Raw genomic sequence first — 14,200 nt, 5'->3', positions numbered from 1 at the left:
AATAATCCATTAAAAAGAATTACAAAAGCATTTCATACCTCAGCCAAACACAGCAATAACAACAATACAAGGGTGCAGATTTCCTCATGCTGTGGCAGATCCATTATTTACTATCATGCTGCTGGCAGAAATAAAACCCTCCAAATGCATCTTGTGGGTTGTACGGAAAGAAGTGGGGGAATTCCTTCCCAAAGGCCTGGGACCCCACCAGTGCCTTGGCTTGAGTGGCTGGAATCGCATTACGCTATCAGATCACACTTCCCTTTATCACAGGCTCCATGAGCTCTTCAGGCAATGACTGCTGCACCTTGAATACTTGTTCTAAAATCATACATCTTTCTGTGTGCCTGGAAGTGAGTGCTCTGTATTTTCATTAAGTTACCACATTCCTTTAGAAAGACAGTAAAACAGAAGAAAGGCTTAGAAATTCTCATTGCAGCTTCTCATCTGGAGTACCATAGCTTGGAAAAACTATATCCCCCTCAGATCTTCACTTTACCAAAAATAAGATTATTTTTCCACTTTTGCCCAACTATATTTCTAACCAAACAGCAAAAGTCACTCGTCACACTTGGAAAAAAAAAAAAGCGCCACACACAACACAAAAAACCCAACAACAACAAACCACACACACAAACAACCACACACCACTTTTTCCCACCCCAGCCACCCACTGCCCAATGTCTCTCAAACTCTGTCCACCACAGCACACTGTCCTCACCCAACACACTTTTCTCCAGCACTCACAGGAAAGCCTTTTGCACAAAGACAGATAAGAGTTTGATTATCCTGCTCCAGACTAGTGTGGTGATAGGAGCAGTGAGATGAACTATCCCAACTGGAAATCTATTACGAGTTTTCTCCTATTTCTGTTTTATTTTTGGTAAGCTTCTCTGCTTATCAAAAGACAGTTTTGATCTCTTTTAATATGTATCCTCTATACTGTTATTTTAATCTGCCACTATTCCCAAACAAAATACCCTGGTTTATGCATTTAAAATTTTAAATTATAGTATTAGAATAAATACCTCACATTTCTTTCATTTCTAGCAGTATAAAAACTGGTATTATCTCTGTTCATTTTTGTTTGTTGGTTGGTTGTTCTGGGGGTTTGGGGGTTTTTTTGCTAAGATATCTAACATAATTGATTATCCTCAATTGTTCTTTGCATACCTCTTAGGGAACATTATATCATGAGGGTTTTTTTAACTGGTCTTTCTCCATTTTAAAATACCTTTACAAAGCAAGGATCTGGCTTGCCAGCAGGGTGCTTTCCTTGGATTGCAGCAGAACCTATTCCTGTGCAATACGTCTTCCCATCCTCAACACTGAGCCCTCCACTTCTTAATGTTCTTTTTCACAAACCTTCTAGAGACTTCCAACTTCATCCAGCTATCTAGTTGTGCATATAACATGGGTTACACATTGGGAAAACCTGCTGGAGAATCTGAAGTCAACCTTTGGACCAGTCTGCTCACAGGACTAGAGACTCTCAGAGAATATATTACACTAAACAAGCTTTCTATTAACAAGGCCTTTAAAAGGCTCTCCTGCTCTCACCAGCTCAGCATAGAGAGACTAAAAAAATACACATTTTTTAAAGTCACTCCCAGCACCTCTTACTCACCACCTGACTGGACAGAAGTACAACACATTACTAAGTAAAATACTCTTCCACAAAAGCGCTAAACCGTGTCCTGATCTTGTCACACAGGTTTTGAATCTACTTCCATCTCTGGAATGAGTGTGGTTTCTCACACCTGTACAAATAAACAATAATATAATTTCAATAATACATGACACATTATCCTGTTGCTGTCAGCTTTGCCATGGGCTTCACCCAGCACAGGTCACCTTGGTGCACTGGTTTCATGTTCTATAGGGGATCCACACACCCCTGATCACAGTTCTGGCTGCACATCCATACTGCTGGGCCAAAAGAATAGCTCTCTGGTCTGTCATCGCTGCTGTACCAATCAGTCCTCAAGAAACTTCAAGACTTCTCATTTTCTTTGGAGCTACTCTTCTGTTCCCTACTGACATGACACCCATCTCCTTATTTACTCTTTATTTCAGAGTCTTCAGATAGAGGAAGAGAGATTCTATTATTTTTATTAAAAAGATCCTATTTTTTCTTCTAAAAGATACAGTGAAATATAACTGTTGTGTCTGTTTTTGTTAGCATCTTTACAAACACAAGCATCAGAATATGACACGTTGTTCCTCCAAGCCTTCCTCCATGTTCATAGCTCATCCTTCAACAAAATTGTGCAAGAAGAGAAGTTCTTTACAGGATTTTCTCATAGGAGATCATATTTCCCTTTCAAGTTCTCACTTTATAACTGTGAGAGCATCCTCTGAATCTTGGCAATGCAGAAGCTGGAGATCTGTCAAAAAACAGTCTTCACAGATCTGTAAAGTATTTTAACAGTTATTGTGCAGCTGTATCTACGTAATGATGAAATATCTGATCTGACTTCCTGAGAAAAATGCCAAATAATTGTTTTCCTATCTGAGTACAGTTTTGGTGCACTAGCTTCAGCTTTCAACCCATGTCACCAGAAGGCCATAGCAAGAATATTAATCCAGCTGTTGCTTACAAAGTTCTAGCAGCCTTTTTTTTTTTTTTGCCTTGCTCTCACTATATTATTTTAGTTCAAACAGGATGATGCCCATCTTGTTTGGGAAGTCTCGTTCGCATCACTCCCTTCCTACCCACTCCTTCCACCACCCTCCTGGTCCCCAGGTCTCCCAGGGCAGAGGCGCTACAACCATTCCTGTCCTCAGTATCTGTCTTAGTAGGTGCAACTTAATTGTACCAAATGTAATTGATTAGAGGTTTTGAGGCTTTTAAAAGCTTTATAGCTTTCACTTTATTTGGATCAGACCTTTTCTCTCCCCCTCTATAATGCAACTGAAGTAATTCATTTGATCAAAAGCAATTTGTACTTGTACTTCACTGCATTTAATCTTTAAAGTTTACTCTCCCTGCATCTCACAAATTATTAGACTCGTGGTGCCACTGGTGTTAGATGGGCATTAGCAAGGTGTGTAACTGCTGCCAGTCCTCATACTTCACACATCTGTTTTCTGGAATACTTCTCAGACGGTGATGCCAAGGACATTCTCATGGAACATAATCTTTCACACAGAGCACAGAAATCCCTGCTAACTTGCTCACTCCTCTACATTCATTCCCTCTGCCAGTACCAGAGATAAAGCATTTTATACAATGAATGTGTTTCATATGAAGAGCTTGAAAGTGATCTCATCTGAGGCAGCTGGCATTAGAGGCTTTTTAAGGCCTTAAGGGTCTACGCACAAGCGGGTCACACCAGTGTTCATCCTTTCTAAGGCAATCATTTCACTTACTCATGGCCAATGCTATCTCCAGTTTCGTAATCATGCTAAAGATGTACCATATGCAGAAGTTCATTTTCTGCAGGAAAAGCAACCCTATTGCCAAGTCACAAGAATACCAGTTTTGCAATGTCCTGAGAAGTTCTCTATGCCTTCAAACATGCCAGAAAACCTTTTTGAATTTTATCGAGGTGAAGTTTTTATACGAATTCCATGGTCATTCAGGTTTTCACAAGCTTCATGGTTTTAAAATTTGTTTCTGCTGCTGACTTTGATGCCATATTTATTACACAAAAGTCTATATTATTTTTCTCTTTTTTTCTGCTAAATACATTTAGCATAGTATTTCCTAATTACGAAAATGGATGCCTTTCCTAACCTGCTAGTTTCCTTGGTACGGATGATGCTAGTGTGTTTGGTTTCTTACATTTTTACCTCAGGGGTTCTATTTTCTTATGCCCTTATGGGAGATTCATTTCACCAAACTTTAGATACTTAATTATTAGCCATCCTAGTCTAATCTAATTGTTCAGATTCTTATAGTCAATAGAGAGAAAGAAACTCATCCTAGTTTCAATTCATTCCAATTAACTCCAGCACCACAGGATGAGACTAATTGCCCTGGGATTTGCCCATTTCTCTTTATTGATGAAAGAGTAAGACCAGAAGATTACATTTCTTTCAGCTACCCTACTATAAGGTGACTGAAGATAGGAGAGATGAATCCTACCAATGATGGCAACTTTGAACCACACACATTTCTCTGAAGAATCACATGCATGTCATCAATGCTGATTTCACCAGTGCAACGGTCTTTCCACTGTGTGTAGCTGACTCTTGTCTCTGTCAGTGCCCTTTTTTTTTTTTAGCTGGTTGTATATTGGTTGTTTTTTTTCTTAGATGGAGGGTCATTTCTTTGTTATCATAAAGCTGATATCAGAGAGGTTTTTTTCTTCTTCTCTTTAGCTGCCTCACATAGTCTGCATCTTCCAGAGCTTTTTCTAGTGTTAATTTGTTTGACATTAGTGTCTGAGCATATATTCTTTTTGAACGTGAGTGGTGTTCTATCTTTTCACATGCCCTATCCTCCTATTTTCAAGAGTAGCTGCATTACCCATGCATCAACTATATAAGCAAGTCTTTATGTCTCAGATTTTTTCTTTGCACAGAGGTGTTATGTTTGGGGTGTAATAGGCTTCAAATAACTTAAGTAAGATGTCTCAATTTTCCTTCCTGCTTCAGTAAGCTCAAACTAGAAGCTATAGTCTGCAAAAATCCCAGACATGTTACGCAGTGCATACTAGAGAACAAGCCGCTTCTCAGTCTGCACCTACTTTGCAGGACTATTGTGTGATTCCATTTATTCTCAGTTGTTTAGTATTTTAATTTAAAACACTAGCAGTTTGTTGTTTTGTTGTCGGGGGGGTGGGGGGATGTTTTGTTTGGGTTTTTTTTTCCTTTTTTTAGCCACTCCATTAAAAGATTTAAATGTCACAAAGAACTAGAGCAGAATTCACTAGTAACAACTAAGTGAAAATATAATTTATACCAGATTTAGTGGATCCTCCTCAGCGTTCTCCACAGTGCAGATGAGGTTGTCCTTACATGTCAAGTCACTGTAGATCCCATGGTCTGTTCAAAAACAGACCTGTTATCCTAACAATTAGATCCAATATAACCATGCCCTGCACTTTTCAACTAGTCTACACTAATAACTCACCATCCTCTGAAGAAAATTCTGTTGTACATGAGAAAACATCATCCTCTCTTGCAAGAGTCAGGAGGAGAGACCCCTCTAAAAAAAAGCCTCTCCTTTGGGTGATTCTAATCTGTTGTGCATGCACTTGAGACCTGGAGATGTCTCTGTGCTTCACCAGCTCAGGCATGCACACAAGCTATTGTATAAAGTAAGCAAATAATCTCAGTCAGCTGTTAGCAGTAGCCAGCCACATGCAGAACTTATCCAGATAATCAAAGTTTCATGGTTTGCCTGCTCCTACTCAAACACAATGGAAGTGTTTGCTCTTTAGGCTATCACATAGGTAATACCATTTTTTTTTTTTTTAGGAAAAAAAATTTAAAAAGAAAACACCACCCCTCTTCAATTTCAAGAGCTAAATTATGAAGGTCTGTTGCTATTGAGTATGCTGTACCCTGTGCACAGGCCATGTTTGAGCTGCTCAGCCTCACCAGCCCCAGCAAACAACCCGCCTGTGGTTCAGCTCTAGGCTGCCTTGTTCAGACACTTGCCAACCGTCTTGTCTGCAATGGCCTTGCCTTCTCTGCTTATTACTGGGCCGTACAGAAGACATCATATGAGTCAAACTCAGAGACAGAAGCTGAACCAGGAAGGGGTAAACAGATTTAGACACTGAGTTTGGTGTCAGTGAAACAGGAAGGGAAAGGGACTGTGCCTGGTGAGTGGTGAGGGGAGACTGGGACTGCCTGGGAAAAAGGATGTTCCAATAGCAATGAAGGGTCCCAGGGTGAACATTCCTGGGCATGTGAACAAAAGAGTGGAAGCCTGGAGATGTAAGGAGTTGATAGAAAAATTGGTATTTGATTGTCAAATTAAGGCATGCTAATGTGCCAGCACTGTACATGGATTAAAATTCTATACATGTGCATATACAGGCATGCTGAATTCAGTCTCCCAGCTTAGACATTACCACCTTTACAAAATTAATCAAATCCTTTAACACGGTATACTGTATGGTATAGAGCCTGAGCCATGCAGATGGGCTGTCCTGCCCATGGAGGGCTGAAGTGCAAATCTAGACTTACTGATACAATGTTTTCCTACTATCTTTTCCCTATTTCTGAATTAGGTAGGCACAAATTTGGTTTGGCAGTAATTTCTGAGTCACGTTAAGAGGTTTACACTTAGTTTCTTCCAATTTTTAAAGCCACCTTAGTGCAAAAAGTACCTTTTTTATTACACTATTTAAATTATTTCTCCCTGGAGATGCAACCAGAGCAGCTGGAGTGTGATAAGATTTTTTGCCAGCCTTAAAATGCTGTAGACCCATGTCTGATATACTTCTGAAATGCCAGCACTGCACATGGCTTAGAATTCCTCTTTCATGCTGCACTGAACCATGTGATTATGTCTGTAATACTATAAAGCAACTGTGTCAGTAAAGAGGAAACATTTATGGCATAGGTTATTAAAACAACAAAAAGTAGGCCAGTGCAATTTCAGTTCCTTTAAGGTGCTGAATAACAACTAGTTAAAGGAAAAGATAAATAATTTATTACAGAATCGGAAACATCACAACAAGCATAAGAAAATTGTCTTCACTTTAAACTGTATCTCAAGAGGCTTCAAAGCAGAAACATTCCCAACGCACAATGGACACGCTGGAGCAAATGTAATAGGAAGGGGACCTGGAGGACCTGTTGCAGCCCAAAGAGAAGCCATCACTCAAAAATATCAGTGTATGTACATAGCAACCAGTTAAACACACCAGACACAAAAGTTTTATGATAAAAGTGGTAGTGGCAGCCTGTTTCAGCATGTACCCCCTATTCCTGCCTGATGTGCTGTGGGCTTCATGCAAGCACAGGAAGAAAACAGGACTCATTTTCACATGCGAGGTATAAGAGCTCAGTAAAATTATAAGGTTGCTTAGAAGTAAGGCCTAGCTCAGAGATCATGAGATTAAGGAGGAAATATAGAGTAATACAAATCTTCAGTTACTTATTCTGAAAGAGAATAAAAGAACAGAGCAGACAGAACTCAGTTTAATCAAATGCAACTTCCATTACAAGCCTGTATTTTTCATGCTAGGTCTGACAGCTCAGTTCAAACAATTCAAGTTGTTTGCACTAACAAAGCCAGTATTTCCAAAGACTAAAAACCTAGAGTAAGGCTCCTGCTTCCATTTTTGGCCTTTTAATTAGGTTTTCCTTAAGTGCTGAAAACAAAACAACCCTAATTGATGGCTTTCATACATTGCTTTTTAATAATAGCTCTTAACTGCTTGGCACTTTAGGGGTTTCACATAAGATCAGGAGTAGATGAGTAAAGGATTGTTTAGTGTGATTTGACTTTTACAGAAGCAAGTGGATCTAAGTTTTCCCTAAACAATTTGATCTCATGAGATTGCCACCTTGATCATGGTTCTGATAAGAATTTATATTAAAATCTTTATTTTTTGAAGCAGACTCAATTTTTCACACTAACTCAGTATATGACCATGGATGAAGGAATTACACAATCTCCAAACAGATGCAACTTAATTTTTAAAAAAAATAAGAACGCACACACACAAACCCCAGATACTCTAGAACAACTTCCTCAGCTGTAGTGTAGAGGACAGAGCAAGTTGTGGAGCCTTCCAATCTGTAGCCATTAGGTTTAAGACCCACTCTTATTTACTCCTTATTTTCTACAATATTGTTGCAGAGCTCAAATCACTACTCAGTTCTACCCTTGTTCATTTCTTCTTTAGGGAGGCAGAGAGAAAGAGTAGGGGCACAAGCAAGGCAGCAAGAGAAAGGAGCAGGGGGGAGAAAGGGGGATGACAATCAATAAATCAAGTTTTCCCTAGCAGCAAAAATAGCTGACAGACCTGCTTCCCAAAGAACGCTGAAAATTACTTTGCAAGTAAAAGTAGCAGAGAAGTCAACTTGAGGGACTCACGGGAAAGCTGTTATTGACAGATTTGAGGATGATATAATTGCTCAAGATGAGCAGGTTTTTATCTCAATAAAGCACTTTTGGATGAAAAGACTGGAAAGACAGGTGCAAGACAATAGCATAAAACTTGTTCCTAACTTCCATAATTTTATACAAAGGATCACTGATGTATGAAGTATAAAACAAATGCATTGGATGCTGAAAATAAAGTATTACAGAGAAAACTTATGTACGCTCCCAGTGATATAGAAACTTGATATTTGATGAAGTATATTTTGCCTGTTGAAGAAATGCACTGATATTACAAAAAGCTGAGTATGCATTTAAGCAAATGTTCACTACTGTTCTTACACAAAGTAGGTGGTACAGTTGCATCTTAAATTGTTTCCTGTTAAAATTACATAAGAGATCACATAAACAAACAGTAGATGGGAACAGTAAAGAGGATAATCTAGCTCACATTTCTTCTCTTCCGGCTCCTACTGCATTTATGTATCCCACAACACATCCCCTTCAGCAATTCTGGTACCCTGCAAGACAGATTTGGGGCATCAAGTGTTTTGGGGTTTTTTTTTGTTTGGTGGTGTTTGGGTTTGATGTGGGGGGGAGGAGCAAAGGGTTGGGTTTTCAGTTTGAAGGTTGTTTGTTGTTACTGAAAACCATTAGACAAGACTGATGACAGGTGAATGTATGCAGCAATGGGTGAGTAAAGAGATGGTATTTTCTATGTTTCCATTCAGTTAGACGACTCCCTTACGCTTTACAATGAAATTTCTTTGTGCAATAGAGAAGCATGTTAGTATCAATATCTGTATGGGAAATATTCTTTAACAAACTTCACAGATACCTAAAACCTATCTTAACACATGCCGGTCCACCTCTCACAACAACGTTACCTGAATGGTGCAATCCCGTTGCCAGGCTCCTGACCAGCCCCTCTGCATATGGCGTAAGTACCTATCTTGGTTAATTGTATTTAACGTGTATTCCAAAACCTGACATACTCAATGAAACATTTCGGTAAAGTCCCTTTCCCAAAGATTATTACTTTTAAGGCTAAAAGTTACACAATTTATCCACGGTTGTAGAGAAGAGATCTTGGAAGTTGCAGAGCTACATTTCCAAGAATGGCCACAAATACTGTGAGCTTCAAATGACTGACATATGCTAAATAGTTCAGCCGGATGCTGAAAGTATTGGCTATCCAGCAGTGATACTTAAGCATTGAAGTTATCTTAAAGATCTGAAGGATAGGTTATGTTTCTCAACACTGCTCAAGAGCAGAACATGGTAAGAAACTATTTGCTTTAATCAACATCAAGATACTAAATTAAGACCTGAGAAAATAAACAAAGAATGAAATAAAAATTACAGTGGAATTGCATCAGACTTGTTCCTCATCTAAGCTTTAATGAAAATTTTCCTTAAGAGTCTTCCTGCCACTGAACTTTTTATTTGTTTGAATACAGGATAAACTGAAGGGTGATGACACAGATTGTATCATAAATAATGATGAATTGACTGAAAACTATGACTTGTCTGCTCACATACCAGTGCCGGACAGAACAGGCTCCACCCAGGCTACGGGCAAGGAAGACATTCACGAAGGAGACCTGGGATTAGGAGGCTACGAACTCCAGCTTGAACAGCCTGCAGGTCAACCCCAGATGAATTCTTTGGCATGAACAGTGTAACATTAATCACAAGAAATAAGATAAAAACAAAGAAAAATATACTAGTATGTGAACAAGAGGCTAGAAAATATACTAAGCACAGAAATCAAAGAAAACTTAGATTTTACCACCTAAATGCCTGCACCCCCCAGGAAAGAGTTTACCATCATCCATATACCTTCAACAATACACAGGTTTTCTGTTTTTAATAAAAAGGCGTAGGGCACTGCCAGCCCACTGCAAGTTCATGACAGTCACGTGTTGTCTCATGGCACTTGACTGTACTGTGCCCCCCACACAGACACAGGCCTTTGAACATTGCTTGTAGCCTTTAGTCAGCTGGAATAGAGAGAAACAGCTCCTAACATAGTTGTGCTCACATGATGACAACGCTTTTTATACAGCTGGTCCTGAGCAGACCCACAGATAGCTGCTACTGCAGTAGCTACTAGATTTATAAGGATAAAGCACAAGACTCTTTGTCCAATGAGTGTGATCTAAAAATACTTAACACATGCATTGCAGCACCTCAGTCTTGGCAGATCAGCCTCCTTCATGCTCACAGTATAGACTTTTGCTGACAAGCAGCCCTACATTTGCTTTCTAAATGCACCTTATAACCTAGTCCATGTAGGGTTGCACCAGGCTGCCAAACTGAACATGGATAGGAGACTTAAAAGTCTATGAAATCAACAACAGGTCCTGTTACTGCTGCACTGAGTGGGCATGACCACTATTTATACATCAGTTATTCCACAAGGCGTTCGTCATCACAGCTTCACAGCACACAGAGCTTACATACCAGGGAAAATTTTGTTGTTTTTACAAGATCATTCTAAACGTACACCTTGGTTTAAGAAGTCAACTATTTCATTTTTTATCATTCAAGGGAAGGAAGTGAGCTGTTTCTAATCAAATATTTCTGCAAAACAGCTATATCTTAAGACTGCTGCTCCAAGGATAAATTTGTCCATCACTATTTATGCTGGGCACTTAGTATCACGTTAGTTCTGAGGACAGTGGTGGTTAGATATAAAAAAAAAAAACCACCACACACAAAACACAGACACCACACAACACACACAAACAGAAGAGTTTAAAGTATCTGTTGTGTCTGCATAAATGTAGTAACTGGATAAAAAACTGGTCAACCATATTTACAGCTCCCTGCCATATACTATTATCAAGCTTTTGCACATATCATCTAAGTAGTGCAAACAGAGGAATTTTGTTGTTAAGCTTTTTGTTGTGAACAGCACATGCCTTTTCTCATCACAGATGTTTAAACTGCATGATAATGTACCTACTAAGAAAGTTAAACCATAAGGAGTTTTAAAATAAGGTCATTCTTAACATACAAAGACAATGAGCAAGCAAGAAATTTGAAATCTACAAGAATTTAAAAAAAAAAATAATCATCAAGCCATCTCCATGAATGATCTAAAGCTGAATAGGTCTTGATTTCACCACAGATGGAAGCTGAAATACAAACTTAAATATAATCAATTTTTAGTTATTCTTTTCCAGGCTAATTAACTTCTGGTTAAATGTGACTCTAGAACAGCTGTTATAAGCATAAAGTAGAACACCAGCGTTCTGTATACTGTTACAAAAGATCAGAAGCTTAAACAGGCATTTTATTTTCCCCTAAATGCTAATCAAGGAACTTCAAATGATCTTAATCCCCATGTGGTTTAAAACAAACAGTATTCAGATACGATAACAATTTATGAGAAGAACTAATGAATTTCCAGCTCCCCGCTTTGCCTTGTTTAGCTGCGTGAGGTGGTTAAAGATGTGCGGCAGGTTGAAGAAAGGATGGAGAACAGATGGGGTCAGGTTTTCTGGCCCAGTACTGTGCACCCCACAGGACACAGTGAGAGGCGGCAGAGACAGCAGGAGGCAGGATAAGCGGTAGAGACACTGCAGTGAGGTGAATGTGGCACCACAGCGAGAAGGTTTTGTCATGGATGGGCACTAACACAGTCCTTGATTGCAGTAGCCAGAGCTTCTGATTTCAGCCTTCAAAAGTATCGAGTGTATGTCACCAGGCTTCCAGATCCCTGTCCTCAGATTACAGTGCAAATCAATGAACTGCTGCAGTATTATGAAGATGCAAAGCTGTTTTTCACAACTGCTACATTAACTGGAAATGACAAGCTCTTCAACAGTTCTGCTCTTAGATTCTACTCTGAAATGCATCCTGCAGCATACTCTACAGGGTTTTTACTGATTTATTATGTCTATGTTCAACTTTCTCACACTTGTACAATGTGATAAATGGAGAGCTCTAGGGTCTGAAATTCTGTTTAATCAAAAACAGTCTGTAGTGAATACTCTCCACACTATTCTGCCTGGATGCCTTAAAAGGACTACTTTACTTAGCAAAAAAAAGTCATTCCTTGCAACAGAAGAGTACATCCTTCACAAATCAGATTTTTATGCTAAGACTATTAAGAGGCTGAATACAAGAGATCCCAGCAGGATGGGTATTTGTCCTCTGAGGCCACACTCAGCAACCAAAGTATCATTGGCTTTTAGGAAAAATCAGTAGTTCAAGTTGCAAGTAAACCTGAAACTTCTACTAAATAGCAATAAAAGTCTCAATTATCTATTACATTATTCAGCCTTGCAATTTTCTGATTTTAAAATATTCTTTTCATGATATTCAGATGGAGAGTTAAAGCAACATTAGAACAGAAATATTTGTATTCAAGGAGAAATTATCAGCAAATAGTAATTCTGCTCAACTGTTTAAACAGAGTAATGGATGTTGAAAGGCCTTTAATGTTAATTCACAGTTCACACGCTGTAGCTTTAAACTACTCAGTATTACACAGTGTTTGACTGACCACACAAGTCACTTTCATGATAAATGTGAAGCTATCCTTCCTGAGTTAATTTAATAAAACACTGCTTGGAAAATGAAATGTAAAATATATTGTCAAAATGTAATGACTGTATACTCCGTATGAAAGCCAAAATGTTAGGAAAGATGGAAATCTGCAATATTGCTAAACCTTTCAGGTTTCAGAAGTAATAACTGAAATTTCATTCTGAACTGCAAAGATCGTTTGGCTGAGGTTGGAAGCAGCAGAATGAATCCTGGCTATACAGCAGAGCCAGTCTAAAAAGACACTGTACTAAAAATATCAGGTCACTATGATAACTTTCACAGAGAAGTGCAACTTTTGGTAACCTCACCAAAAGCGGGGGCTTTGGAAGCAAACACTGATGTTGCTGTGTTCAGAGCTCAAACTTTTCCATAGTAACAACATTAGCACTATCTTCAAACTGATTAACCCTGTGTAGAACTTAAGCCACTAAACTAATTCATTGAAACCATGAGAGCAGTTCACAATCTTTGCACCTGGCAACTTACTTCTGTGCCTTGCGGGGCTGAGGGCAATCTGTACAGTGGGTCTGCCTTTCCTTTTGAAAGCTGGTCTGTATTTTGCTAACAGCCATCATGTAACGCTGTACATTTGGGTACACCATAAATGCAGCAATATACATAATTGTATTTCAGACGCACATGAGCATTATACATGTGCTTTCAAAATTCTGGTTTTGGAGATTGAGAATTCTTGGGATACAAATATTAATTATGGCCTTCAGAGAACAAAAATTATCCTGAATACACACTTTAGACATTTGAAGCTACTACTTCTAAAGATGTTTTTCCCCTACTTCCTTTTATCAAAATGGAAAACAGCCTTTTTCAGCATCTTAAAGCAAACTAGTTCTGAGCATTTTAAATAACTTAACACAAGGAAGCTCATCTCTGGTAGTGTAATCCCAACAGACATGAGTTCTGCTCAGTGAACTGTAAAACACTTGTCAACATTTCTATTTTATAAACAGTCTTTCAGAACTTGAAAATTTTCCAGTTGATCCAAATTTCCTAAGCAAATGTTAGTTTAACCCACAGCCTTTGTCCCAATACTAATTTTCAGATCATGAAATCCCTTCCTTCCTTTAGCTTTGTTTTTATGGTAGATATTGCTGTTCAGGAGAGTTAGACAAAACACCTGAACATGTTTTTCCTTGGATTTTGGTTTGTTTGTTGTTTTGGCATTTTTTTTGTTTTGGAGTTTGGTGTGGTTTTTGTTTTCTATGTGGGAGTTTCTTGTTTGTTTACAGATACTTTTTTTACATCATAATCACAACATTAAGTTTCTGAATAGTAGAAAATAAAGCCTTATCTGCCAATGCAGTACTTGTCTTTGTTTTTATTCATCCTTTCAAGTGGTTAAAGGAATAGGACACCCTAGTGCAATGATGAGCATCAGCCAAGCCAACATCCCCTTCAACCAGCCTGGTGGTGGAAGTCACACTTCCCAATTTAAAAGAACCTATTGGACATCCTAGTGTGTGTTAAGAAGCAGAGACAAATTCTTCAAAAAGCAAAACAATGTCTGCGAGCTCCATGGTGCTAACCAATGGCCCAGGTTTGTCTTTCCCATATGAATCACAGAACTATCATCTAGTCCAACCCACCTCCTAAAGTAGGTTCACCTAGAGT

General features: G+C 38.7%; 1 protein-coding gene across 1 annotated transcript in view; it reads left to right on the top strand.

Moving 5' to 3' along the window:
* Positions 1-13,793, top strand: part of SLC9A9 (solute carrier family 9 member A9) — a 197,091-nt gene extending 183,298 nt beyond the window's left edge. Inside the window, exons 15-16 of the mRNA XM_065640255.1 lie at positions 8,846-8,951; positions 9,472-13,793. Of these exons, the coding sequence (XP_065496327.1) occupies positions 8,846-8,951; positions 9,472-9,687 (322 nt within the window). The 3' untranslated portion in view covers positions 9,688-13,793. The remainder of the gene's footprint in view (positions 1-8,845; positions 8,952-9,471) is intronic.
* The last annotated feature ends 407 nt before the right edge of the window (positions 13,794-14,200 follow it).

This window comes from Caloenas nicobarica, chromosome 8 (genome assembly GCF_036013445.1).
Source record: "Caloenas nicobarica isolate bCalNic1 chromosome 8, bCalNic1.hap1, whole genome shotgun sequence".
NCBI classification, from domain to species: domain Eukaryota; kingdom Metazoa; phylum Chordata; class Aves; order Columbiformes; family Columbidae; genus Caloenas; species Caloenas nicobarica.
Note: the sequence above shows the minus strand (reverse complement) of the source record. Positions and strands in the feature narration are given on the sequence as shown.